The sequence below is a fragment of the Mercurialis annua genome, linkage group LG1-X (genome assembly GCF_937616625.2).
Source record: "Mercurialis annua linkage group LG1-X, ddMerAnnu1.2, whole genome shotgun sequence".
Classification (NCBI taxonomy): Eukaryota; Viridiplantae; Streptophyta; class Magnoliopsida; order Malpighiales; family Euphorbiaceae; genus Mercurialis; species Mercurialis annua.
The window spans coordinates 73,334,626-73,362,203 of record NC_065570.1 but is presented as its reverse complement, the minus strand read 5'-3'; the positions used below and the strand labels follow the sequence as shown (position 1 = coordinate 73,362,203).

Below are 27,578 nucleotides of genomic sequence, written 5' to 3'. Positions count from 1 at the left end.
AAATGATGGAAGTTCTCCACAATTTTTATACCATTTTCAAGAAATTGTTCTCGGAGTAAATAACATGAATGTAAGTATTAAAATCGAAAACAAATGGAACATTTTATGTTGAATGAATGTAAATAATAAAATTGAGAACAAATGGAACATTTTATGTTGAGTAACTTTCTTCTGAAATCTACACACCAAAATAAACACGGAAATGTTTCTAAGATTTTGTTCTGAGGTACAAACAGGGGCATATGCTAATTTTCACCCTTGAAATAACGCAGAACCAGAATGAAACTGGAAAAGAATACAGAGTATTAACCTCACTTCTATGTGTCTGACATCATCGTCATCCTAAATTTGTAACTCGAAAAAACAATCGATATATTTTCCACAGGAAAAAATAAAGTTCTGCCCATGCGCAAATTAGACGTTACCACACCAAAGAAAATTTACATCAATCCAGCTCTTCAATCTTCACCCTACTATACAGCACAGACAAAACTGGCCACAATGAATTCGCCCAAGAAGAACGATGGTTGAGACTTGGACTGCCCACTAAAAAGTAGAATCCACTCCAATTTTCAGAACCTCTTATTTTGAGTTTGATTGTCGGATGAAACCTTAAATGGTCCGCTGGATCCAAATGGGTCTGCATCGTCAAAAGATGAGAAGGCGCCTCTATGGCCGAAGTCCTTTGAGCTGTTCATGGAATCAAACCGTGAAAACCTCTCTCGTGGAGAAAATCCACCTTCATGCGTGTTGAAGGAATCCATTCTTGAAAAATTGTCCATGTGGTCCCCTGCTTCGCTATACCTCGGGGAGTTCCCAAACCTGGAAACCGGGGAGCCAGCTACTGAATCTTCAAAAAATGGACTCTTTTTCTGGAAAAAATTGTCAGAGGAAGGGGATCCTGTTCTTATTGGATTTAAACCAAAATCATCAGTTCCAAAGAAATCGTTGTGCTTATCAGAATCTGCATCCTGCTAGACAAAATAAAATTAAGATAATTGATACAGAGTATCTACCAAATATCAAATGAACCCAGTAGGCAGCAGCTAGCAACACACATACAGCCATAACCTCTACACCCTTTTAAAAATAAAACATTTCTTTGCAAGGAGGATTGATCTTTTTAGGAAAAACCATCATCTGTTGCAAATACATGGCATGTACAGGACGTTCAAAATTAAGTCCAACAATTAGAATGCCCTAACCAAAAAAGTGGACAAGATCAGGGGAACTGTCAAATTAGTCCCAAGTCCATAACTCCACCGTAATCTATAGAACATATAAAATTTTGGATGCCTCTTTGGACCTTAAGGCAAGAAAAAAAAATGCAAATGAAAGTTTTAATATAGTGGACAAGATCAGGGGAACTGTCAAATTAGTCCCAAGTCCATAACTCCACCGTAATCTATAGAACATATAAAATTTTGGATGCCTCTTTGGACCTTAAGGCAAGAAAAAAAAATGCAAATGAAAGTTTTGATCACATATTAATAAAAACTTCCAGATATCCTTCCATGTTTTGCCTTAAAACTAGAAACCTAAGATAACTTACAAGGCCTAGAGGTATTCATCTTAGGTAAAAATCATTGTCCAGTACTCAACTAGCTATCTAGCCATCTAATAGAAATCCAAATGAACATGATGGGTTAGGAAAAATACATAACAATTGTTCACTTTACTTTATAAATAAAATGGAACAGCATGTTGGTTTAACATACAAACAAAACAACAGAACTAAAGACCCAACACGGATTCGTGATAAATTTCAGAAGCATAAGAATGTGCTTTAGTAGAATAAGACTGACCTTAGTACTAGCACGGTTAAATCCCCAGACTGAGTCTGTGTCATCATGAGTATCAAAAGCACCCCATGTCGATTCATCAAAACTTCTATTTCCAGAAAATATAAAGGTTGTCATCAGTGTAACAAGTGAAAAAAAGAAAGAAAAGAAAAACACGAAAATGATCTTGCATCTGTACCTATGCGATTCTGCATCTGCATCAGCACTCTTTGTAAATACATCAGAGAAGTCCTGTGATGGACTTTCTAAGGCAGTTCGTCCAGTTGAACTGCCTCGAGGGCTTCTTGCCAATTCATCATCGCTGTGGCCATATGCAGATTCACCCTCAAGAGCATCATCCCCAGCAAACAAGTTTGCTGACTTGCCACCACCATTAGATAAGGAATCAGGTGTTAGACTACCATCCTGCGACCCTATTTCTTTTTGCATAGTGGAATTTGAATTTGCAGCAGATACATTTTTCATGTCAATAGTGAGGTCTTTGGAAAATCCTGAAAGTAGCCATAAAAAGTTGCAAAATGAAAACCTTACCAAGATGGTCAAATTATACAGGTAAAAGAAGAGTACATAATTAATGATAGTTATTAGATAGTGATGGAGAAGAGCAAGAGAAAAGGAGGAGGAGGGAGGGGATTGAGAAGATGGCAGTGAACAAATGAGGTGTGATAAAATGTGGCATGCATAAACTTGCCTTCATCCTCAAACTTATCCCAATCTTCATCCCAGCCAGCTGCACCCTCTTGAATTCCAGGTTGCCAGCCTTTAACATCACCACAAGGAAGAAAAGTCACAAGTATGCTGGTTAAATCAATTTGTTTGCGATATAAATAAAAAAGGCTCCAATGATCATTAACTCACAAAACAATAAGCATTTTCAAGAACAATTCTAGAATGTGAATTGCGCGCATCATAAATGTGACATTTGATCATTGCTAGCAAAAAATTATATGCTCAAAATGCTTCTCAACAGGAACCAAAAGGCAAAAGCAATCAATAAAAAGTACAGCTATAAAAATACTTCGTTCCCTTGGAATCTAGGCATATAAACCTGCATAACAATGAATGATCTAAATGCTTTCATGGGAAATTGTGAATGAGAAATACAGTTTTAAAGTAACAACAAAAGAAATTCGACCCCTTCTAAACCCTGAAAGATAAAGAAAACATAAATGAATGTTGACCATAGCAACAGTGTTTAAAAAGTGACCATGAAATAAGCTTAAACAGAATCGTTGCTCCAAGAGAATTCCTAATATTCATAATGCACAGGCACAGCAACACAATGCTTCCTGAACTGTGGGCTCACTATGCATGAACACATAATTGATATTTATTATCAGGTCAAATGGTGTAGATTATAACCAATCTTCATCATAAAATACTACTGAAATTAAATTAGCTCATCAACCCAACTGCATAACTCTTTTCTCTAAATAGATACAGCTTGTTGAAATGTAATTATGACATGAGTGCAGTGTGTAACAGGTTTAAAACTCGAGGGGAAGTATTAACAAACCTAAATGCATACCAGTTTCATATGACAATCTTACACTTACAACGTGTGATGTAGATCTTAAACAACGTGCTATAAGAGATGATAATGTGCAAATCTTGAAATGTAAATGAATAGGGATGAAAAAAAGGTACCAAAAGGAAGCTCAATCATTGAACTTGACTTGATCTCTAACCCGTGTTTCTTGCAACGCTCAATCAAAACTCTCACTAGCTCATCAAGATCAGATTGTATACGATCAGCACGGACCTATACAAAGCACCAACAGACTAATGTTGAATGGAAGCATCACTAAATCAATATACATAAAAATGAGAATGTAAGTGTTGAATGGAAGCATCACTAAATATGTTACCTGAAGAATACCATCAGCACTTCCTCCTTGTTCCATGTTGACCATTGCTTGATTCAATTCGTTCTTCCTCTCCTAAATTTTTATTTCAGATAATCTTGCATCATAAACTAATTCCATGTGGTCAAAAATTTCATAACTAACAGACTAGGCATTGGTCACAACACAAGCATACTAGAAACATACACGAGGTACATCATGGAGAAAAGAACCAAGGGTTCAATATGAAGTCATAAAATGCCGCCCTAGGTTAAGTATGCGGCAGTAAAAGTGTCGAACTCTATGGACTCTGACTTGTACAGATTTAGATTTCCGCAGAATTAGTTAGGAAAACAAAAAACAAATGTACCACGCATAAAGACAAAAAATTAATGATGAGAAAGAGGGTACTCCGGACACTGAAAAGGCTTTAATTGATTGGAACAATTGTCAAATTGCTATTGTCAGGACAAAGTATAATTTGCACCTGAATATCACGGAAAGTTGCCTCTTCAATAGTTAATTTAGATGCCACTTCTGCAACTTGCTTATATTTCTCTTCATACTTCTTACCCAGCATCTCGGCCTGTTAACAAAAATGGGCAACATAAAGTCAACATAAGTCAGATATTGATAAGTAAGAGGAATCCAATCCTTAAATTTAATGAATACCTCACGCTTATCTGCCAAGGCCCTTTCTGTAATTTCATTCAGCCTATTGTCGCATCTGCTTTTATAAAGAACCTGAAATTAAAACAAAGATGGCAAAAATTAAAGAAACATTCATTTGAAAACAAAGTTGAGAATTTAGAATTTTCATCAAGAGCTTAGAACAAATTATATAGCATAACAAAATTAAGATAATTCAAGTTAATAAACACATCAAAGACATTACATCAAAAAATTCAAAATTTAGAAATAATTTTTTTATTAAAATAGAAGTATAAACAGTCAAAAATGACAAAAGCAATAGGTGAAATATGCTACTTACAAGGTCCTGCATTTTACTCCGGTAAAATTCCATCTTCTCTTTCGAGTCCAAAATAACCTTTTCTGGTTCACCAGCCTACAATAAATGTAAGATGATCATTTAATTGTTCAAAAAACACACTGGCACCTTTAATTTATGGAGTAATGTACATAAAGATTTTATAAAGACGACCAAACCAACATTAGTACAGTCAAGTTCAAGTCCACATGATATGCTTGAGTTTATGCTGCTGTCCTCAAAACATGGTCATGAAGCTACCAATGTTTATGCAAAGAGATGTTCAAGTCAAAGTTTCAGACCGTATATAAAAATGGACTAATCACTCAAAAACCCCTCACCTTTCAACTTTTTTTCAATTCCACCCCGACGTTGAAAATTTGTCAATTTTACCCATTTTTGAATTTTCCGTTTTCAATTGTACCCCAATATTTTAATTTTTGTTAATTTTTTTACTTAAATGATGAAATCATTCAATTAATTAAGTCAAAACATGAAATTAAATTCTTTTTTATTCAAAAAAGTACAAATAAGTCCTTTATTTTTAAAAACTAACTAAAAACCATAATCAAATTAACACTAATTTAAATTCTTAATTAATTTAACTAAATTTAAATAAATTTTAAAAATATACAATCAATATATGCGAGACATGGAGAATGTTTTAAACAAATTTCCAAACGCAAAAGACGTTAATTTAATTTTTCAGGGTACAATTGAAACACAAAAATGCAAAATAGGGTAAAATTGACAAATTTTCAACGTCAGGGTATGATTGAAAAGGGGCTAAAAGGTCGGGGTTTTTTAAGACATTAGGCCTATAAAAATTTACAAAATGACGCTGAAAAACACCTTTTTCTCCGTGCCAGTTCCATCTTGAGGCATTGAGTTCTGCTCTCCACTATTACTTTGGTTCAGAAAGGAATCATCCAAACCAACTGCTCTTGGATTCTGCTGATTAGACACTGCACTATCAGGCTGGGACTGGAGGGCAGTCACCTGAACTGGTGGCCTCAAACCAGTCACAGGGGCCATTGATCGAGCACCTATTCCAGGCTGCTGCCCAAAACCTAATAACAATGACAAACTGGGCTCACAATCTGAAACAGAAGGAGAAAGGAGAAATGAAATAAAGACAAAAACCAGGATATACCAGGATTGGGACCCCATGCTACAGTTCCAGCTTTTGGTTGACCTGTCATGGACAATAACGTATCATCAAGCATAATGCTACTTGGAAGAGATGCTGGAAGTTGTCGACCTTCCCTATGCCGCTCCATCAAATAAAGTGCAAAGCAAAATTCCCTCAAAGAAAGCATGCTATCACTATCCTGATCAGACAAGTCCCAAACCTGCTTCAGAACCTCTGTAAACAGCCAATAAAACTTATAAAGCATAACCCAAGCAAAAGAAAACAAGTACGCACAAAGAAATATGCAAAAGAACAAAAAATAATACGCAGAGCACACCAGCCAAGACATTATTTCTCAACATCAAAGTATACGCCAAAAAAGAAAAAATCCTCAGTTTTATTAGTTATGGTCGTTTGTAAGATGGAATCAACTACGTAGTTGCTTTGCCATGAATTAAAACTATTCTAAAGCCACAGGACAACAGAGTGGAAGAGAGCATAGAGCCCAAAAATTTACCTCTCGGTAGCCTCCAGCTTAAAAATAGATTCCGTGCCTGCTCACCAGTGATTCTACCATCTCTATCGGTATCTACTTCCATAAACACTTTAGAGTACTTTTGAACATCTGATGGTTTCATCTTAGGCCATGGGGGTTGTGCATTATCAGACGAATTTCCAACTCCAACTGAAGTGCTAGGAGATGCAAGGGAGGAAGAAACTGAAGTTGAAACCTGTTGGCCAGATGTGGGCAGTGACTGAGTTCGCTGCAGCTGACCTCCTAGAGGTTGCATTGCATAAATACTCTGTAGCGAATCAAGTGAGTTGGACTTTGAAGAGAGGCCCCCACTTGTAGCTGGAACTGCAGTTGATAAGGCTGGTGGTCCACTAGAAGAAAATGTAGGCACAGAAGGTTCTTGATTTCTGGTAGACGGCATGGCAGAAAACACATCAGCTCCAAAGGACGAGCCAGTAGCAAACCCATTTCCAGAAACAACCAAGGCTTTAGAATTATTAGCAGATTGCTGGGATTGCATGGAATACTGAGTTTGTGATTGTAAAGCAACATTGGATGTAGATGGAGGACCGGACATAGCCGCGCTAGGCTTTCCACCAGACCAATCAGTTAGGATGTTTGAGGTTGATATGTTGGGACTGGCTGTAGAGCCAGGCATGGATTGAGGTGGACGGGGAGCAACACCGGTAGGCATAACCTGCGAATGAGCCATCATACCACCTCCTCTGGAAAAATCTGGACTGTTAATGCCCTGAGGGGGACGAGAAGCAATTCCAGGAGGAATAGCCTGAGGAGGTCTCATGGTCTGACTATGTTGAGAAGGAAAATACTGCTGGCCCATAGTTGGATTTGGAACTCCAGGCCCTCTAAAGCCAGGATTCTGAACTGATACCGGGGGGGCAACAGCACCGATTTGAGTAGCAGGAGGCCTTGGGTTTACCTGTTGCATAGGAGTGGCTGGAAGATTGATTTTAGGTGGTGGGATCTTAGCTGCAGCAGGGCCATACAATGCTGCCTTGACAATATCAGGTGTCAATTCTCTTTTACTTTGTGCAACAGTTGCAAGCTTGAGAAAGTTGTAAAATTCAGGACGACCAAGGAAGCCGGTACGACTTTGATCAGCATGCATCCATATCTAAAATTACATAGCAAATAGAGGAAAATAAATCCGACTAGCACAAACCCATATAGAATGACAACTTACATATGCGTTTAATTTAACTATAACCTCCACTATTCTCCTCCATCATAACAAGATTACAAATGCAACCACTGCTTCTTTAATGTAATCACTCGAGTTAAGTAAATATCATATAAAGCTCTAATCCAAACTAAACATTAAAAAGGGCAATGATTATTCAAACAATCTACCATTGGAAAAGTGCACAAGCAGTAGAGTTCACTTAGGTTAACTTAATAGTAAATATTATGGAATTAGGCATCTGATTTGATTAGATGACTAATAATACTGCAGTTTTGGCAAATGAAGATGAAAAATTAAAATAAATAGGCAGTGAGGTGACCTGAGCAAGGATTTGTTGGGGTAAATTGGCTCCTTGAAAGAAAGAAATAGCTTCATGTCCACTGATTCTACCGTCTCCATCTAAATCTGCTCTCCTGAAATAAGCTTCGAACTGATCCATATTCGCTTCCCCTGCAATTCAATTCCTCAGATAATAATTAGATCTCTTCTCTCCACGAACATGTTGATGAATTAAATTACATCTAAATCAACTCCTGACGATGAGAATTTGAAAAGGAAAGAAATCTATAAGGTGAAAGCTGATCCAAAATTCGTCGGTCGTGGAAAGGAAAGAAATATGGAGGCGGTGACGGTAATTCAGAAATGACCCGATTCCGGTTCGTTAGATCGAAGACAGTAAAATGGTTATCTAATTTAATGTTTTTTTTTTTTTGCCAAGTCTAATTTAATGATTGGCCTTTTGAAATTTGTCCTAATATTTTAATTTTGTGTTAAGTGGATTTATTTTGTATTGTTGGTTGATTTTATGGATGATTTTTTCTCTACTCCAAGCATTTATGTCTATATATTTTTGGCAAACCCCATGACAAAATCCCTAAGCTTTTACTATTTTGTAGCAGTTGATTCCCCTACTTCCCTTTTGTTTAATTGAATCTCTAAACATTATATTTTAGTATCGTGTTAATATTATAAAATTTCATAAATTTTACACATTTTTTTCCAGTTTAATCACGACCAATAAAAATATTAAATTTATAAATTAATTTTTATTTTGTGTCAAAAAAATACACTGTTTTAAATTCGGAATTATTTGTTGAGATTAAAATCATTTTTCATTGGAATCTGCTAAAGTGTAATTTATAGATGTAATATAAATTTGTTATAATTCAAAAACTTTTAAAAATAGAGATAAAAGCGAATCCCTATAAAAATAATTCATCTTTGAGAATTTTTCATAATTATTGTCATAAATGCTGACAAACCTTAATAGATTAACCAACAATTAACCAACGCAACGAAAGTACAAAAGAGTTATCGATGGATCTATAAATCTATCGATTAATAAATTAATGTCAGGATTATAGCTTTTAAAATATAGCGATTCTAATTAATAATAGGAATTAATAACAGTTCTAAGAAAAACAAACAACAGAGGCGGTTGAAATACGTTTTGAAAATTTAAAGACTGTCAGGATACTTCTAAAATTTTAGGGACGGTTAGAGGAGAGAGATACTGTTGGTGAAAATTACACAAACAACACATCATCTAAACATAGAGATGTAAACGGGCCGAACCGAAGCCAAGTTAGGTCAAGCTCGAGCTTGAGCTCAAGTGTGTTTTATAAGCTCAAACTCACAGACTTAAATTATTAAGATCGAGCTCGGGTTCGAGCTCTAATAAAATTAAAAATAATAATTGAAACATGATCATACTTAATTCGTTTTAATTATTTTTTACTATGTAGTATGCAATTTAACCTATTTATGTGATACACATTTAGATTTAAAAGGTAAAAAAATATATAATTCAAGCTCTTTTAGACTTGTTTAAACTCGCTAATAGATATTCGAGCTCGGCTCGAGATGAAGTTCGAATAGTTCGAGTTCGACTCAAATTTATTGAGTCGATTTCGAGCTTTTTTCTAGTGAGCTCGAGTAACGCATGAATAGCCCAATTCGTGTACATTAATATGTGGACGTTACATGTTTTTTTGGGGTCTTTGGGCCTTGCCAACAAGGCAAGGGCACTTGCATTGACCATGGTGTATTTTTTTTTGTCAAATATGGTAATTGACTCTTTGGAGTCTCAGTTGTTAGTTTGTTATTACTGTTGTTCGAACCCACAACTTTTTGATGTACTTAAAGGTGTCTTAACCATCGAAGCTAGGTCCACATTGGCTGACCATAGTGTATTGCCACCTGTAATACGTGGCTTGGGGCACGTCATCTCTAGATGATTAATAAGCTTGTGGATGAATGAAAAATAATTTACCGCCTAAAACTCTAATCAGCCATAGCTTTCCCGCCAAAAGTTCCGAACTCGCAGTAGCAAAATTTCAGTATCAAATGCTCATGTAAGGTCCTCTTTGAAGATACACCACCCATACCAAAATTAGGCTGCAATGGTGATTGCGAATAATAACGATAATCTAAACCTAAAACCTAAACCTAAACCTAAATCCAAAAATGCATACAATATCAGTGGAATTTCAGTTGAGTTCCCTTACCAACCGTACGGGACCCAGCTAGCGTTCATGGGGAGGGTCATTTCCACACTCGATCGAGCCCTAAAAGATGGCCACTGCCATGCCTTGCTGGAATCTCCGACCGGTACTGGAAAATCCCTATCGCTTCTTTGCTCAATCCTGGCGTGGCAACAGAGTTACAAGGTGAAGCAGCAACATGCCAATCTTACTCATTCAAAACCTAATCCCGAGGCAGTCACTGATCCTTTAGGTCATGGCGGTGGATTTATTCCCGAAACTCAACCTTCAAGTATGATTGACATTTTATTGATTCAATTTTATTAAACCCTTAAGTTTTATTAATAAAACGCACAAATGCAAATTTTTTAAAAAGCTAAAATACTACCTTTTATTTTGTTCATTTTAGGTATTCCACCTTCGGGAAATGCGGAGGCAGCTCAACCTGCTGTAAATAGCAACAATCAAAAGAAGAAAAAGGCTGCCCCAACTATATTTTACTCATCGTAAGTTTCTTTAGTTTTCATGTCATATTGTCATTCCTAGAAAGATCATGGCATGAGAAAGTATGCATATTTCCTGCCTAAATGATGTATAGGGAAATTTGCATGTTTTGCTTGAATCGTTTGGGCCTTCGAATTTATTTTAATATAATGTGAGCTTGTTTGTGTGAAATCATGCAGATGTCTTACTGATTTCAATTTAATGCTACACTATTTAATGAATATTTGTCCTCTTGCATTTTTTGTGGTTCATAAAGGAGGACACATTCACAAATTACTCAAGTGGTTCGCGAATATCGAAAGACTGCATATAGGGTGCCTATGGCAGTGTTGGTAGGTTCATCTCTTCCCTCGTACTAAAGTTAATCTGCGTTAACTATGGGGCATTCATGAATTATTGTGCATTTGACTACTCTTGATTTTTTCAAGTACAGAACTTTTGTAATTTCTAGAGTGAGTTTTCACATTATGCCTAAAAGTTTAGTTGCATCACTTAAAATTGTGATAAATGTCACAGAAGTTCATCTTGATCATTATTAAATGTAACAGAAGCTTGTTTTTGTACTTTGCAGGCTTCAAGGAAGCATTATTGCACAAATGCCCATGTACGTGGGAAGGAGAATATTGATGAAGAATGGTATGCTTTTAATGTTAAGAATAAATATCCTTTCTCTAACATATATCATTTTACCACCCTGAATTCTGTTATCAAATTTATCAGCAAATTGCTCTTGAAAGATCGAGAAGCTGGGTGCTCACAATTCAAGTAAGTTGCTTGTGCAACAATATGTTATCGCCTCATCTATCATTTGCCATTAACGCCAATATTATCTACAAGCAGAAATGTAAGTAAAGTCAAATCCCATCTATCACTTCAAAAGGGAGGCTGTCATGAGGTCCATGATATTGAAGATCTGGTCAAAGTTGGAAAAGCTGTTAAAGGTTAATGTTGTGCATATTAACAATATTCTTACAGCATATTACTTCAAGTTCGTTTTGATTCAGTAATCATAGGCACCTCTTCATTTATTTTCTTTTCTTTCAGGCTGTTCATATTATGCAGCTCGCTCAATGGCAGATGAAGCACAATTAGTTTTCTGCCCGTATAACTATTTAATAAATCCGGTCATTCGAGGAGCAATGGATGTAGACATTAGAGGAGCCATTCTTATCCTCGATGAAGCTCAGTATGCTCTTTTATTTTTTCCATTCAATTATCAAATAATTTAATAAATTCTTATTGTTCTTCAGCAATTGTGCATATAAATATTAATTCTCATTCTTATTAAAACCAAATCATGCTGCTTCTTTTCTTGTATTCGTCCATATTACCAAAATTATGGCCCATTTATTGGTTTGAATGGTTTCCTAGTATCATTTGGTATCTGTTGGAATACATTTTACACAAGCATAAGCATACACTCCTTTGCATCTTGCCATCTTCGTAACCTATTCTTTAACTTTTTTTCAAAGTTTAGAAAAATTGACATCTGCCAGCAGTTTAGTGCATATGAGCTACTTACTTGGTAGTTGATGTTTATTAATTGATGCAAGTATTTGAGCAATGTTCCAGTAGCACCAGTCATTATTTTGATTGACCAAGTGACTAGGTTTCATTCTACATTTGAAATCAGTTCAAGTTTATTTCTTACTGAATCTGCTTGATCTGCAGCAATATAGAAGATGTTGCCCGTGAAGCTGGTAGTGTGGATGTTGAAGAAGATACACTATACAGTAGGTTATGGACATGTTACTTTTCTTGTATCTTAATAAAGCATTATGTTGCTTATTCATGGCTTGTGTTGTTAAAGAATTGCAGACGGAGTTGGAGCAACTTTGCTCGATTGATACTTCAATCTACCAGCCATTATATGAGATGTCACAGGTAATCATTAAATTTCATTTGATGATGTTATTCAGAAATTTTTTACTAATTTATTAGTTGATAACATGTGCTAGTTCGGTGAATGTTCAGGATCTGCTGAGTTGGGTTGACAGAAGGAAAAGCACATTGCAGAAGCGTGAATTTCAACACTATTGCTCTTGGTGAGTTATTGTGTTTAACATTTTTGGCCTTATCATGCTTGTTTTTTTTTTTTTGCACGTTTTATTATTGTTTTGCTTATTCCTGTACATAAATTCTTAACTTTAGAATTGATTTATGCATTTTGGCTCTTATTGTTGCATAACCCCTTTTGCATCTTATTTTTCATTTTTATTTTTGGGAACATATGATTTATGCTTTCAATATGGTGTATCTGAAATTGCTTTTTTGGGCATTCACTACTGTACTTGCTAATTTTTGTGTTAAACTGTGTTATAGTTGGACTGCTGATAAGGCCTTGAAAGAGCTTGAAGAGGCTAATATTTCACAGCAGTGCTTCCCAATCTTGCTGGATTGTGCCTTAAAGGTTTCTTATCACATTAAGATATTTTTGTTTGATGCATGGTATTTGCTTATTCCTTTGCATTTACACTATTTCTGAATTTGACTTTTGTTAAGGCAATTAAAGCTGCAACAGATCCAGAATCGGAGATTGCTCATTTAAGTGGCATGGCAGTGATAGTATTGGAAGGTACAGATCCTTTCCTGTGTTTGTTTTGATGGCCATTGAACATCAACTTTGTAACTGACTGCTTCTGAAAGTTTCAAACAGGGTTGTTTTCCGCGCTTACTTATTTCTTCTCGAGAAGTGGCTCTCATGTGTCAGACTACCAACTTGCGTTGCAACGAAAAATTAAGAGAGATAGAAGTAAGTAACAATAGAGTTATTTGTGAATTTCTTGTTGAATATCATTATAGACTTGGCTATAACTCAGATGGAGTGGATAAATTGTATATATAGGTTAAAGAAATTAGCCACGAGGCAAATGATCTGTGCCATTTGCCTGATGCTATTATTGTTGGTTTCTTGTGGAACATAGACTCTTTTTCCTGTTTGATAAACAAAGAATACCAAACCGTAAGAGTTCTCCCATAGTAAAATAACTTACTTTTTTTATACTCATTTTAAATTTACGCAGAAAGTCCTGTGGGTGAGTGGACACTAACTCTAAGCTTATGGTGCTTGAATCCTGCTGTTGTCTTCAGAGATATTGCTGATCTTTCTTTGTCAGTCATTTTAACTTCTGGGTAAGTGCGAAGCATTCACATATTTTATGATGTACAAGATATTTTGTCTGTAAATCAGCATTACTTCACATGTCTGTACTAGTAGTTCCTATGTACTTGCGATGTGGTTATGTACTTAAATCCAATTTTCCAAGTAACTCTAGGATAGTAAAAATAATTAATCAATCAATGACTATGTAATTGCAATCAATTTGCTACTCAATCTTCCAAGTTCCAAGCACTTAATTATTGGCTAAATAAATATTACTAGTGCGAATAGTCAGTTTTTCCATAATGGTCTTAATATTACAGCTCTTGAACACGATGACATGCAACCACTCTAAACATTTCCTCTTACCTTTCCAAGAAAGAACAACTGAAGAGATATTTCATTCATTGTAGTAGTGAATTAATGTTCATAAATTAATGTATCCTTCTTTGATGCGTCAAATGCTCCAACCAACTGTCCCACATTGAAGTTGTACTTATGTGGGGGTTCTGGTATTTTAGGACTCTCTCACCAATGAATTCCTTTTCATCCGAGCTTGGAGTACAGTTTGGAACCTGTTTGGAAGCGCCACATGTAGTTGACACCGACTCGCAGGTAAAATTGACACCAAACATTTTTCTTAACTTCTAAAGTGTCACATATTACATTGACGGTATATCCATCTTTTGCTTTAGGTCTGGGCTGCTGTGGTATCCACTGGTCTAGATAATAGTCCACTGAATGCGAGTTACAAAACGGCAGACGAGTTTTCTTTCCAGGTATCTTCTATTCTCTATCATTTGTCTTATCATTCAGAATCTTCTTCTATGTGTGAATAGGGTATTGTGTTTTATTGTGAAGGATGCACTTGGCAAAACTTTGGAGGAAATTTGCATGATCGTTCCAGCTGGATCTCTTGTTTTCTTCCCAAGTTATAAGCTGATGGAAAAATTGTGCAGTCGCTGGCGTGAAACTGGTCTATGGTCTCGACTAAATGCAAGAAAATCGCTCTTTGTGGGTGAGATTTATGATGTGGAATTATGTAATTGACCATAAACATTATCACTACTCACTAGCACTTGATAAATTAAAATTGAAGATCACATGAGTTCGTTGGATTAAAACTTTATCCTGCTTATATGTATTGCTTGAGCTCTATTTTTCATGGATTCTTTGCTGGAGTCGTATTAGTTGAAGTGAAAATGCTGTGGTTAATGCAGAACCAAGAGGAGGAAGCCAGGAAGAGGATTTTGACTCTGTTTTGAAGGATTATTATGATTCAATTTGTCAACGTAATGTACATGCCATTGGGAGAAAAAGACGGGTAAAAAAATTGGATTCTAAAATGGCTGCACAATTTTCAGAAAATTCCAAAAGAGATGGAGCTGCTTTTCTTGCCGTTTGCCGGGGCAAGGTGCACAAATTTTATTATGGACACATAAATTTTTGAATAGTTAGATTCTTTACGTAGCCCATGACATTTTCCTTTTCCCATTTCATCATTTTCACTTGCAGCATGCTTGCTCATGTTTGATGAGCCGCTTTTTATTTTGTGTACATAATTTTTGGCTTATGTGCAGGTTTCAGAAGGAATGGACTTTTCTGATGATAATGCTCGAGTTGTTGTATCCTTATACTAGTTGCTGCTTTATTGAATTTTTCCTGTTGTAGATATTGGTTTGAAGTGCCACTTTAGTCTCTGTCATGTCTCAATTCTCAACTTGAGATATTAGATCTTTACGGTTGGTGTGCATGTCATTGATTAATTTGCTCCCCTGTCTGTTTTAGTAAAAGCAGAAATCAAATAAACATCATTGATTTTCCCCTTGGTAAACCTTAACTCGGAATGCATGATCATCTCAGATAGTAGTTGGTATTCCATTTCCAAACATGTAAGAATCTTTGAAAGTTCTAAAATGATTTCAGAAACATATTGCAGTTTATGATTTAACACTTCTGATGGATTTGACATTTCTTATTAGGTATGATATCCAAGTTGGCCTAAAGAAGAGCTACAACGACACATACAAAACATCCAAGAACCTTGTTAGTGGGAACGAATGGTATTGTCAACAAGCATTCCGTGCTCTGAATCAAGCTATTGGTATGCCGTGTCATTAGCAACGCTTTTGATGCCATTGATGATTAATTCATGATACCACGCACAAATGTTGTATTATTCTTTTCAATGGTTAGCAGTAATTTTTTTCTTTGTTTTCTTTGATATCATGCAGGACGCTGTATACGGCATAGGTTTGACTATGGTGCCATCATCCTATTAGGTGATTCTTCACATCTATTCATCGTCAATATCCTTCATTATCAGTATTATGAAGTAATAAGTTGTAATTATCATATCAAGGTTGCTTCAGCCAGTGCCCTTTTGTGTTTTGAAATGAGATTCTGTTTTACTACTGTATTAGGCCTAAATATTCTGGAGTGATTACTTCAAAGTTTTTGTGCTAGGCCAAACTGGCATGTTTGGTATACTGACAATAAAATACAAATGATATACACTTACTAATTTATGTTTTAGGATTTCAATTTATCTCTTCACGTGTAAGTTTATTTTGTCTTTGTAAAAGTAATTACCTCAAGCACTATTTCTTAAGATAGCTTCATTTATTATTATGATTATTGCATGCATGGCCTATATTTATTTTTCCATTTTCGCAGCGTAACTCTTATGTTAATTTTTACAAGGATACCTGGTGTTTTGAGCATGTGAATATTAATGCAATCAAATGAATGCCATCCAATGTTAAAAGATTTGCTACTTATGAAATGGACTTTCAGTAATCTACCTTTAATGAAGTGCCATTTCTGCATATCATTTTATTAAGCTTCATTTTGAGCTTCTATTGACAAGGAAGCTCTTGGATTTTCAATATCAGAGTCAGATTGTTGCAATTAGTCATTACTTCTTTTTCTCTTTTTTTCTCACTAATGTTTCCTTTGATGTGAGTTTTCTCAAGCAGATGAACGTTATAGGAAGGAGCAAAACAGAATGTATATTTCGAAGTGGCTAAAGAAATCTATTTGTCAATATGACAGCTGTAGCATGGCTATAGAGGGGTTAAGATCCTTTTTCAGAGATGTCAAGGTCAGTGGATCTTGATATATTATGCATCTTACATGTGAATGCTTCTTTCCTATGGAAGTGGATGACTGATTGGGATTCTTTTATTCGTGTAAATGAAATTGCTTCCAGGAGAACGTTGGCAAGAAGATGGTGGATCTCTTACCAAATACTGAAGCTGATGGGCAACAGATCTCTCCAATGGGTCCTGCCAAAGGGTGTAGAAGGGGAAAAAATCAGAAATTGAACGAGTCTGATAATTGTGGAGAGATACTAGTCTCCTGGACAAAGCGTGATGCTGCTTCTCAACTTAAGCCCAATAATGGTGCTGGACAGTCATATATGCAAGTGGATATGGATATTGACAGTCAGAAAGAAATTATAGACCTGGAATGTGACTCTCAGGAAGAGCCAGGGTAAGTGTTTTGCTATTCTTAGACTCTTAGTCCTTGTCGCTTAACAGAATTAACAACTATTACTGTCGTCTAGCAGTCTTTTAATGGATTTGCCAGCAACTTATGGGATTCATCTTACTGTTAGATTCCATCTTAAAACCAATTGGTATTAAGTGGAGGTGCCCAACTAATATATAAACACGAATCCATTCACACACACAACCAATGTGGGATTTCCCACTTTAACACTCCCCCTCACGCGTAGCGTGTACGGACCGAGCAACAAAATCCCCCCTCACGCAAATCTCACGTGGGCCGGGCCAAACTCAAATTGTGTGAATGGACAAGGCTCTGATACCATGTTAGATTCCATCTTAAAACCAATTGGTATTAAGTGGACGTGCCCAACTAATATATAAACACGAATCCATTCACACACACAACCAATGTGGGATTTCCCACTTTAACACTTACAAATAATTTTTCATCGGAAGCATTTGTTATGGTCCATGAAATATTACCATAGGAACATGATGCCGAGTGGATTGCACAGCTAAAAACAAGCCTTAGGAAACTTCATTCAGTTCATTAGTTGTTGAAAGCTCCAGACTCAATTATTTAAAATTCATTTTTCAGATTCAGCCAAAAAGATAATCTAAGAGCATCTTTCTGGAACATTATGAAACAACTTCAACAGAATGTTAATATGAGACTTTTTTGCCTATCACTTGCTGCAGTTTCTGTACCACACTTCACTTTCAAAAAAAGCTCTACTGGCAAGATAGCTATAACAAACAAATCTTAAGTAATTTATTTCTTCATATCTATTTGCATATTGTAACCAGAAATACTAAGGTTGAGTAGAATTCTCAATGATTTGTATTAGATTAATCATAGGTATTTATACACAAGTATATGCTAAAGAAAGGAAAGGAATTCCTAGAGTTATGCTAATCTAATCCCTATAATTAAGCTATGTAACTGACAATTAAATGTATTCACATTGTAACTGTAACACTCCCCCTCAAGCTGGAGCATAGATATTTGTCATGCCCAGCTTGTTACAAATATAGTTTACCCGAACCCCATTTAAAGCCTTAGTAAAAATATCTCCAAGTTGTTCCTCAGTGCCAATGTATTCTGTGGAAATAATGTTTTCTTCTAGCTTCTCACGAACAAAATGGCAGTCAACTTCAATGTGCTTGGTACGTTCATGGAACACAGGATTAGAAGCAATATGAATAGCTGCTTGATTATCACACCATAACTTTGCTGGAGTGTTAACCTTGAATCCAAGTTCAGACAAGAGATGACGGATCCACACAATCTCACAAACAGATTGAGACATTGCTCGATATTCGGATTCCGCACTAGAACGAGAGACAACATGTTGTTTCTTGCTCTTCCAAGAAACGAGATTACCTCCAACAAAAACACAATAACCAGTAATGGATCTTCTATCATTCTTGTCTCCTGCCCAGTCTGCATCAGAGAAACACTCAATCTTAGTATGACCATGATTCTTGTAAAGTAATCCACGTCCAGGTGTCCCTTTTAAGTAACATAAGATCTGCTCAAGTGCATTCCAGTGATCAATGGTAGGAGAAGACATGAACTGGCTAACAACACTAACTGAATAAGAAATATCAGGTCTTGTTACAGTAAGATAATTCAGTTTACCCACTAAACGCCTATATCTTCCGGGATCTGCAAAAGGCTCTCCCTCTGATGTGAGATGAGAGTTTGGAGTCATAGGCGCACTACATGGCTTAGCTCCAGACTTTCCAGTTTCTGTCAATAAATCAAGAACATATTTCCTTTGAGATAGGAAGATCCCTTTCTTGCACCTTGACACTTCAATTCCCAAGAAATACTTCAGAGCCCCCAAATCTTTTGTATGAAAGTGATCATGAAGAAATGTTTTCAGAGATGAAATTCCCGAAACATCACTTCCTGTAACAATAATATCATCTACATAGACAACAAGAAGGATGATGCCTGAAGGGGAACGCTTATAGAAAACCGAGTGATCACACTTGCACTTCTTCATCCCAAATTGTTCAACTACTTGACTGAACTTACCAAACCACGCTCGAGGACTCTGTTTCAACCCATATAAAGATTTACGGAGACGACAAACTTTGCCATACTCCCCCTGAGCAACAAAACCTGGTGGTTGCTCCATATAAACTTCCTCTTGAAGGTCACCATGTAAAAAGGCATTTTTGATATCTAGTTGATGAAGGGGCCAATCAGAACTGGCTGCCATTGAGATAAAAAGGCGAATAGAAGACATTTTGGCCACTGGTGAAAAAGTGTCAGAATAATCAACCCCATAAGTCTGAGCGTAGCCCTTTGCAACAAGTCTAGCTTTTAGACGAGCTACTGAACCATCAGAATTAAGTTTTACAACAAACACCCATCGGCATCCTACAGATTTCTTTCCCACAGGCAAATGTACCAAATCCCAAGTATCATTAGCATCTAGAGCATTCATTTCTTCCATCATTGCCATACGCCATCCAGGATGGGATAAGGCTTCCGAAGTAGATTTTGGAACAGATGTAGAGTCAAGCGAAGCAATAAAACATTTTGAAGGGGAAGATAAAAACTCATAGGAAACAAAAGCAGAGATAGGATAAGTACATGATCGTCTACCTTTGCGAAGGGCAATAGGAATATCATCGGTAGCATTACTTGACTCAGGAGGATCTTCAGCCGAAACAGGAATTGGTACTGGACTGGAAGCTGGAGGTTGCTGACGTCGTGAATAAACTTGAGTAATAGGTGGCTTAGGCTGTTGCTGAGGTAGCGAAGTAGGATGAATATGATAAACCAACATATCATTATCAATAACATCATCAGATTTTGACACATTAGAAGACATGGGAAAGAAGGGGAGATGTTCCATAAAAGAGACATCATAGGACACAAGATATTTATCAAGAGAAGGGGAAAAGCAACGATACCCTTTTTGCAGGCGAGAGTACCCGAGGAAGACACATTTTAGTGATTTTGGATCAAGCTTAGTAACATTTGGACGAACATCCCGAACAAAGCAAGTACTTCCAAATATACGAGGTGGCATGCTAAATAGTGGTTTATCCGGAAAAAGAATACTGTAAGGAGTCTCACCATTCAACACCGCAGAAGGCATGCGATTGATCAAGAAACATGCTGTAGAAACAGCATCTATCCAAAAATGTTTTGGAACCTGCGTTTGAAACAAAAGAGCTCTAGCAGTTTCAAGAAGATGACGATTTTTACGTTCAGCTACACCGTTTTGTGAAGGTGTATCGACACAAGAAGTTTGATGAAGAATGCCCTACAGCTAATGATTCTTGATACTTGGCATATTCTTCCGCGGTAAGAGTGTAAGATTGAGCAGAGGATGGAGTAGAGGATGGAGCAGAGGGTATAACATCAGTAGTAGCAACCTGAGCAGACCGATAACGTTTCTCCTTAGCCTTGAGAAGAGGACAAGTTCGTTTGGTATGATCAGGCTCATGACAATAAAAGCATACAACGGATCTGCTACCATCATTTGGACTTCGCATGTCCCGGTTACTCCCCCTGGTTGGACCCTTAAAAGGTCGGTAAGAATTATGCCTTTGACTATAAAGAGCACTAGAACCAGGATCAGAAGGAGTGGCTGAAAGAACTAAGTTACTGCGCAAAATACGAGTCAGGGCCTCCTCACCATCAGGAATGTCAGCACTGGAGAGAATCTGAGAAGTGACCCCTTCATATTCTGAACCGAGTCCACATAAAAATCGGAGAACAAACATTTGTTCTCGTTGAGCTTGAAGGACCGTGATATCTGTGCTTAAAGGTAGCAATTCATTCAATTGCTCAAAGGTGTCCTTTAACTGCATATAGTAATCCTGAACAGATTGCCCTTGGCGATCAGTAGTATAAAACGACTTATATGTATCATATAAGCGAGAAACATTACCCTTTCCAGCATACAGAGATTTCAAATAATCCATAATTTGTTTGCAATACCCACAATGACGAACTAAGCTAACAATCTTAGCATCAATAGAGTTCTTGATGCCAAGTAAAAGACAAGCATCATCAGCCATCCAATCTTCATCATCCGTTTTCGGGTCGTCGGTCAAATGGCGGGATTTTCTGATACTCCGAAGATACAACGTAACATTGGTGGACCAATCAACATAATTAGACGCCCCGGTCAATTTATGATCAGTAATCCTAGGAGATACCGCCATAATACCACTAACCATAGGTTTATTATGCCCACTAGTTTCAGCTTTCTTTCCCTCAGCCATAATAATCAGAAATAAGCACACTAAAGAACAGTTCCAGCAGGTACAAAAATAAAATGACAGCAGAATCACCACAGTACAGGTGCACCAAAAAAAAGAAGTTGCTGAAATTGAAAACTGACCAGATGGGAAGACCGGAAATAAGGTACTGATCTGGAAAAAAATAGGACGGAGAAGAACCGGTGGCCGGAGGTGGTCCCACGCGCCGGCGCGTGGCAGAGAGTGGCCGGAGGGCGGAGGCGCGTGGTGGCGCGTGGATGAAGGAACAGCAGCCGAAGAAGCAGAATCCGGCAATTTGGCGGGCTGCGAGTCTTCTCAGAGGGGTGGTGAGATCAGGTGATGGCTAGAGGTTGGTCACAAGAAGAAGCAGGTGATGGCTAGAGGTTCCTGAAGAACTGCTGTTTGCACACAGGGGCAAACCAAAAAAAAGAGGATCTGCACACTAGGGCAGCTCTGATACCATGTAACCAGAAATACTAAGGTTGAGTAGAATTCTCAATGATTTGTATTAGATTAATCATAGGTATTTATACACAAGTATATGCTAAAGAAAGGAAAGGAATTCCTAGAGTTATGCTAATCTAATCCCTATAATTAAGCTATGTAACTGACAATTAAATGTATTCACATTGTAACTGTAACACATATCATAACAAATTAACAATATATCCATACACTCACAATGAGTGTCCAAGTTATAAAGTTAAAAGTGTCTTTTCTTCTAATATGTTGAAGTGTTGCGACTTCCACAAAGATAAAATGATGCAATTTTGTAGGTGCTCTGAAGCATACTCCCAGGAAGAACTAGAGGTGACCTATGTTAAAGAAACCCCAGGAACGGGCTGCAATGGTACCAGTACCACATCTAGTTCAGGCTCCTTCTCAAAGGATGAGAATGTTAGTTTAACCTTATTTCAAACCTCAGTTGGGTGTACAGATCAAGTATCATCCTATTCAGTGTCTCTAACAAACGCGAGCAAAGCTATTGGCAAAGTCCAGTGTTCAGAGATGGTCACTCCTAAAAAGAACTTCAATGCAAACACCTGCAGCATGATATCAGAAGCTGAGTCTACGCTTAATTTAAGTGTTAATTCTCATACACAGAAAAAGAGGAAATCTATAGGCCTGCCATTTATGATAGATGAAGAACAATCTGCCTCTCCTGATGCCCAAGCTCCTGCTTGTTTAGGATCTAGAAGGATTGAATTTGATTTGGTGACTAACGGTGCAGAACCGCCCACTGAGTCAAAATCACAAGCTCTGGCAACAGATAGCTGTGCTCCATCCTGCATTTCTTCCGATCCTGTCATTGATCAGAAATTACGAATTTCTTGTTCACTCTGCAAAAGCCCCTTAGGTCTTCCTGAAAACCAGTTATATGTCACATGTTCAGTGACTTCGTCGTCAAAAGTTCACTTACTGTCTCTTGTAAATGAAAGACATGAACCCTGCAGCAAGAACCCAACAAGCATACCTGTCCTGATAGCCGATGCTGCGTCAGTAGATCAGCATCTGTGCAAAAGTGCTAAAGATACTCCAGGATGTGGGGTTTGGCGAGAAGAAGATGGGTGTGTTTTCAATTCTATCTATTGTCCCTTCTGTAGCACCTCTAACTGTCTTGGAGCGCAGATCATGGCAACTGATGCATTGAACACTCAATTACTTAACAAGGTTTGTATGAATGGAATTTTGACATTCTTCAATTCTGCCAAACCAAGAGTAACTGCTTTATTCATATTTGTGCTTGCTATTTTTTCTTACTACTGTTAAATATACAGATTTTGTTTTACTTTGATCGTCTGAGAATTGAGAATCTCGAAGGGTCAAGGGATAATACATCAACAGAAAATGTATCCAAGCGGAAGGTAATTGTATATAGTTTGTGAGGTTTATGATTCCACTATGAGATTTGTGTGAATACGACGGAGTGATGAGAAAACTCAATAATTGGAGTCTTCACAAAGCTAAAAATAGCAATGTTCCAAGTTCTGTTTACTGCTTTGGTCTTAACTAAACTAGTTAGAGTTTCTCTATTCACATTGCAGGAAAAGGTAGCTCACAGTCCAAGCTTCAATAAAATGGATGCTTTAAATGCCATTGATAGATTTGCGTATTCCCCGCAGCAGAATTCTGGAGGTTGGAGGACAACAAGGACAAAGGTAAGAATTACATGCATGCATTTAGCTATTACTCGTGACAAATTTTTGCTAGGCTAATGTCTTACATAGATGTTTCATGCTCTGCAGCTGAGACTACCCAAGAGAGACCAACTCTTGAATGGACAAAATAATTACTGAATCTAATGCAGGACAGCATCATTTTATACATTGCATACACCTAGTTTTAATGCACAATTCATTCACTTAGAATTGTGATATTATTAGAGATCTGGGTGAGATCTTCCTTCTTTATCAAGTGCATATTGAAGGGTGTACATGGATCACTGTAAATTATCTTTTTGGTTGTAAGAGTAGTTTTTTATTTCTTGGTACAATAAATCAGGAATCTGCAGTTATATTCCAATTAAAAATATTATTTTTAATTGGTTATATTCAATTCTTGTTCATTATTTATACTCATATGAGGTATTTAGGCTTGATGGAGTGTGAGGGCATATTTTGTAGAGGTTGAACCAATTTGTTTAATGACATTTTGTAGATACGTATTCTATTGGGTGACATTTATTTAGGCTTGATGGAGTATTTATTTTTATGGATTCAATTCATCCACTTCATACATGTTAATTTAATTGCCAAACAAAGTAAATCTTATGATCTATTTTTGTCATATTGTTTGTTTGCCAGATCAATTTTTAAATTCGATACCTAATGCATAGTTTTATTTACAGTGTATCCAAAAAAGAATATAACTTATTAATATAAGAAACCCAGTTCTAAAAGCATTTCATTTCATTCCTTGAAATAAACATTTCATTTCATTAGTCCACATGATATTTTTAGCTTGAAACAATATCAAACCAATTAAAATCTAACAATCACAATTAATTGAATTATCAAAAGCCACAATCAATTGTTTAAAGGGCTAAAAAAACCTAACTAAATCTAATTACTGTTTTTATTTAATCTTCCATCATCATCCAAGTAAGTCATGCTCCAATTGACGGTAAGGATTATAGCTTACTGGAATTTCTTCTTTGCCCATCAGATAATCAATCCCTGCGTACACAAAGCATGCGCAATAACCAAAGATGACAATGCTTGATTAATGACAAAAAGGCAAAACACATAGTATTTGTCTCCATGCACTATCACACTTTTTTGAATTAGATCTTTCCACTATAATTTATATACATTTGAGTCCTTTTATTTTATTTTTTCTAGACATTAGGTCATCCGTCACAAAAAGTATAAATAGCGTCATCAGACCGAAAAACTGATTATAAACTTTTTTGTTCAAGTTGCATGGAGTACACGCATTTTTATTTCTGTAACGGAGAGTCCTAACATTTATGAATATATGAACTCATTGTTGATAAATAAAAGTGAAGGAATCCAATTTTAAAAAGTGTAACAGTGCATAGATACAAATACTATGTGTTTTGCTAAAAGAAAATCAATACCTTGTATTTCAGGACTCTGGCTGTACATTTGATTAACCATGAACTCTAAATTCTCATCAGGTTGGATTTCATCAACTTCTTCTGTCTTCTTTTCTTCGGATTCTCTAATTTCCGGTGGTGCTAAACGTGACTTTTTTCTTTTAGAACGAGCCCTTCTGTTCTGAAACCAATTACACACATTTGCTTCAGAAATTGGGCCATGCACTAAAAGTTGAGCAGCTATCTCTTTCACCTTCTCCCTATCTGGAGTTACACTCGATTCATTAAACATGCTCTCTAGTTTCCCAAGCTGTTCTTGTTTCGGAGCCCATCGCTGCCTAGACGGGATTCTGTTCACAGTATACGGCCAAAACGGACCATTGTATGAACTTGGCATTCTCATTCCTACATAAGTAAAACCAAATTAAATCAAAGAAAGAGCTAAAAACACTATTAATATAAAAGATACCCATTAAATTACATCAGACACTCTCATTAAAAGCAACAAAGTTTTTCAAAAACAACAAGAAAAACATATAATAAGAGAGGGAAAAAAACCAGAGAGATGATGTTGGCCAGAAAAGGCGGTGTGGGTCTGAACAAGGCTTTCACAGAGAGAAGAATAAATGGATATCTGTTTTCTAAGCATTTCCAACTGATCATCAGTCATCACTTTCACTCCAGCTTCATTATTATTTCCAAACAACATCTGATTCTGATACTCTTCCATTTTCTTGCCCTGTCTTAATAAAAACAAAGTATTAGCTGTTTAATATTACAGAACAGGAATATTTCTGTTGATACCTTTGCGTGTGTAGTATACTCATCATTATCGTAAAACTAATTAGGAGTTTGTATTTTTGGAAGAGTATTAAATAGTGATTCTACGAAATATATGATCAGTATTACTTTCTTCTTTTATGTATAGTTTATTTATCATTCACTCTGTAATTCCATTTTTAGTCAGATCTTTACAGATTCTTTTTCTTATTTATTTTTGGTAATCAGATTTCTAAAATCACTCTGTTTCCGCGTTTTTTTCTTTCAGGAATTCTTTTGCTTACCTATATTAGATTCATGCATTGTTGGGTACTATCATCAAATAATAATTCTTATCAGAATGTTGCCTCCACGTCAGCAGCCTCTGCTCGGAGTTCAAACTGTACCTGTCATGGCAAAGAAGGTGGAGAGTATCGGAAAAGCTTGGCCTGAAAAGTCTGTTATTCGCCGTATGGCTGATTACAGAATGTTTCTTCGTGATATAGCGAGAGATGGTGTTGATATTATTTCTGAGAAGATGAACCGGTTGTCTGGTGAGTTTCTTGCTGAGTTAAAGAATGGACTCGGAGCTATTCTTGAACCAAATGGCGATCCCCGTCGTAGGGAGGAATGTTTTATATTGCAGAAGCTTGTGAAGACTAGATCTGATTTGACTACAAATATATTACTCAGAGCTCACAGAGTCCACCTCGAAATTCTTGTTGCCATAGCTACTGGAATTCGAGCATTTTTGCATCCAACGGTTGTCCTCCCTCCGACATCTCTGATTGAGGTGCTTATTTTCAAGAGATGTAAGAATTTAGCCTGCCAACATCAACTTCCGGCTGATGATTGTGTCTGTAAAATATGCAGAAATGGTTTTTGCAATCAATGCATGTGTGTGATTTGCCACCAGTTTGATTTTGAAGTCAATACTTGTCGATGGATCGGTTGTGATGTCTGCTCTCATTGGACTCACACGGATTGCGCTATTCGTTATGGACTAATTTGCTCGGCCCCATCGGAAACACTTTTCCGATGCTTGGCGTGTAATCGGACGTCTGAACTGCTGGGATGGGTGAAAGATGTTTTTGGACAATGTGGACTAACGTGGAATGGAAGAAACGCTGTGATGAGAGAACTCGATTTTGTGAGCAGAATCTTCAGGGGAAGTCGAGATGGTAAAGGCATGAAACTCTTTTGGAAATGTGAGAAGGTTATGGATGAAATGAAGCGTGGACTCGCTGAATCAGCAGCCTGCAGAGTATTTCTGACGTTTCTACAAGAACTCGAGGCAGACTCGCTGAAGACTCCAGTTGAGGAGCCATGTGACCGAATTGGTCGAGTGTTGAAAGAGGTCGTAAAGAAGATGGAGATGGTGGCGGACGAGAAGATGAGAATGGTTATGAAAACCCGCACAGCTCTCGAGGCTTATGATTGTGAACTGGAGAATAAGGCTAAAGAAGTGTCAGAATTAATGGTGGAGAAGCAAAAGAAGAAGCTACAAATAGAAGAACTAGAAAGAATTGTAAGGCTTAAGCAGGAAGAGGCTGATATGTTTCAGCTTAAAGCAAATGCGGCCAAACAAGAGGCAGCGAAGCTGCAGCGGACTGGTTATTCCGAGACTGATCATTCAGAGGAAGAATATGGCAGCAGTTACCTCAAACTTAGTTTAAGTTAAGCTCAAGTAGAGAAGCAGTTCCTGTTTCAGAAGCTTCAGCTGCAGGAGACCAAAGCTAGTTAATAGTTTACTAGGTTCTAAGAAGATGTTCTAATAATAATTCTTTTATTTTCTTGCTAATTTTAGTTATATAACCTTGAAGTTGTTCATGGTGTATGTCTTTGATATTAGCTTATTTAATGAACCAGTAACTTAATCATTTGTGTGTGAATCTCTTCTGTTACTTTCATCGATCAGAAATGCCA

At 36.8% G+C, this 27,578-nt stretch overlaps 4 protein-coding genes across 7 annotated transcripts; 2 read left to right on the top strand and 2 right to left on the bottom strand.

Moving 5' to 3' along the window:
- Positions 1 to 131: 131 nt before the first annotated feature.
- On the bottom strand, positions 132 to 8,261 carry LOC126666204 (uncharacterized). Of its 4 annotated transcripts, none has more exons than XM_050359208.2 (13): positions 7,804 to 8,261; positions 6,284 to 7,415; positions 5,788 to 6,000; positions 5,487 to 5,704; positions 4,638 to 4,712; positions 4,319 to 4,390; positions 4,134 to 4,232; positions 3,671 to 3,742; positions 3,450 to 3,564; positions 2,494 to 2,562; positions 1,981 to 2,293; positions 1,806 to 1,887; positions 132 to 974 (listed from the first exon to the last, which is right to left on the bottom strand). In XM_050359208.2, the coding sequence occupies exons 1-13, from the start codon at positions 7,921 to 7,923 to the stop codon at positions 573 to 575; spliced, it is 2,982 nt and encodes a 993-aa protein (XP_050215165.1). In that variant the 5' UTR covers positions 7,924 to 8,261; the 3' UTR covers positions 132 to 572. The 4 variants fall into 4 exon arrangements, with proteins under 4 accessions (XP_050215165.1, XP_050215166.1, XP_050215163.1 ...); XM_050359209.2 differs by having other exon boundaries at positions 132 to 971; positions 7,804 to 8,260; XM_050359206.2 differs by having other exon boundaries at positions 1,806 to 1,890; positions 7,804 to 8,259.
- Positions 8,262 to 9,724: 1,463 nt separating this feature from the next.
- LOC126661090 (uncharacterized) lies at positions 9,725 to 24,055 on the top strand. Its single transcript, XM_050354857.2, has 28 exons — positions 9,725 to 10,259; positions 10,377 to 10,473; positions 10,728 to 10,803; positions 11,043 to 11,107; positions 11,192 to 11,236; positions 11,312 to 11,412; positions 11,516 to 11,657; positions 12,143 to 12,204; positions 12,282 to 12,355; positions 12,446 to 12,516; positions 12,794 to 12,881; positions 12,974 to 13,046; positions 13,128 to 13,223; positions 13,495 to 13,603; positions 14,093 to 14,186; positions 14,267 to 14,350; positions 14,433 to 14,589; positions 14,792 to 14,985; positions 15,152 to 15,196; positions 15,435 to 15,463; positions 15,554 to 15,675; positions 15,806 to 15,853; positions 16,550 to 16,674; positions 16,783 to 17,066; positions 22,111 to 23,005; positions 23,113 to 23,199; positions 23,380 to 23,493; positions 23,581 to 24,055. Exons 1-28 carry the CDS (start codon positions 9,887 to 9,889, stop codon positions 23,629 to 23,631), a joined length of 3,801 nt encoding a protein of 1,266 aa, XP_050210814.1. The 5' UTR covers positions 9,725 to 9,886; the 3' UTR covers positions 23,632 to 24,055.
- Positions 24,056 to 24,367: 312 nt separating this feature from the next.
- Positions 24,368 to 25,623, bottom strand: LOC126678667 (WUSCHEL-related homeobox 8-like). The gene is made up of 3 exons (XM_050373565.2): positions 25,452 to 25,623; positions 24,915 to 25,298; positions 24,368 to 24,510 (listed from the first exon to the last, which is right to left on the bottom strand). Exons 1-3 carry the CDS (start codon positions 25,621 to 25,623, stop codon positions 24,428 to 24,430), a joined length of 639 nt encoding a protein of 212 aa, XP_050229522.1. The 3' UTR covers positions 24,368 to 24,427.
- Positions 25,624 to 26,006: 383 nt separating this feature from the next.
- Positions 26,007 to 27,453, top strand: LOC126678658 (OBERON-like protein). The gene has a single exon (XM_050373557.2). It carries the CDS (start codon positions 26,014 to 26,016, stop codon positions 27,331 to 27,333), a length of 1,320 nt encoding a protein of 439 aa, XP_050229514.1. The 5' UTR covers positions 26,007 to 26,013; the 3' UTR covers positions 27,334 to 27,453.
- Positions 27,454 to 27,578: the final 125 nt, after the last annotated feature.

Bases quoted from the DNA above. Each gene is read 5' to 3' on its own strand.
- LOC126666204 (XM_050359206.2), bottom strand. From the start codon at position 7,923: ATGGATCAGTTCGAAGCTTATTTCAGGAGAGCAGATTTAGATGGAGAC. The intron at 2,563-3,449 runs GTACCTTTTTTT...GTGATGTTAAAG, and splicing joins AATGATTGAGCTTCCTTTTG to GCTGGCAACCTGGAATTCAA. The intron at 975-1,805 runs GTCAGTCTTATT...TATTTTGTCTAG, and splicing joins TTAACCGTGCTAGTACTAAG to CAGGATGCAGATTCTGATAA.
- LOC126661090 (XM_050354857.2), top strand. From the start codon at position 9,887: ATGGTGATTGCGAATAATAACGATAATCTAAACCTAAAACCTAAACCT. The intron at 12,356-12,445 runs GTAATCATTAAA...GTGAATGTTCAG, and splicing joins CATTATATGAGATGTCACAG to GATCTGCTGAGTTGGGTTGA. The intron at 23,200-23,379 runs GTAATTGTATAT...TTCACATTGCAG, and splicing joins AAAATGTATCCAAGCGGAAG to GAAAAGGTAGCTCACAGTCC.
- LOC126678667 (XM_050373565.2), bottom strand. From the start codon at position 25,623: ATGGAAGAGTATCAGAATCAGATGTTGTTTGGAAATAATAATGAAGCT. The intron at 25,299-25,451 runs GTTTTTTTCCCT...TTACTTATGTAG, and splicing joins TGGCCAACATCATCTCTCTG to GAATGAGAATGCCAAGTTCA. The intron at 24,511-24,914 runs GTATTGATTTTC...TTGTGTACGCAG, and splicing joins CCAGAGTCCTGAAATACAAG to GGATTGATTATCTGATGGGC.
- LOC126678658 (XM_050373557.2), top strand. From the start codon at position 26,014: ATGTTGCCTCCACGTCAGCAGCCTCTGCTCGGAGTTCAAACTGTACCT.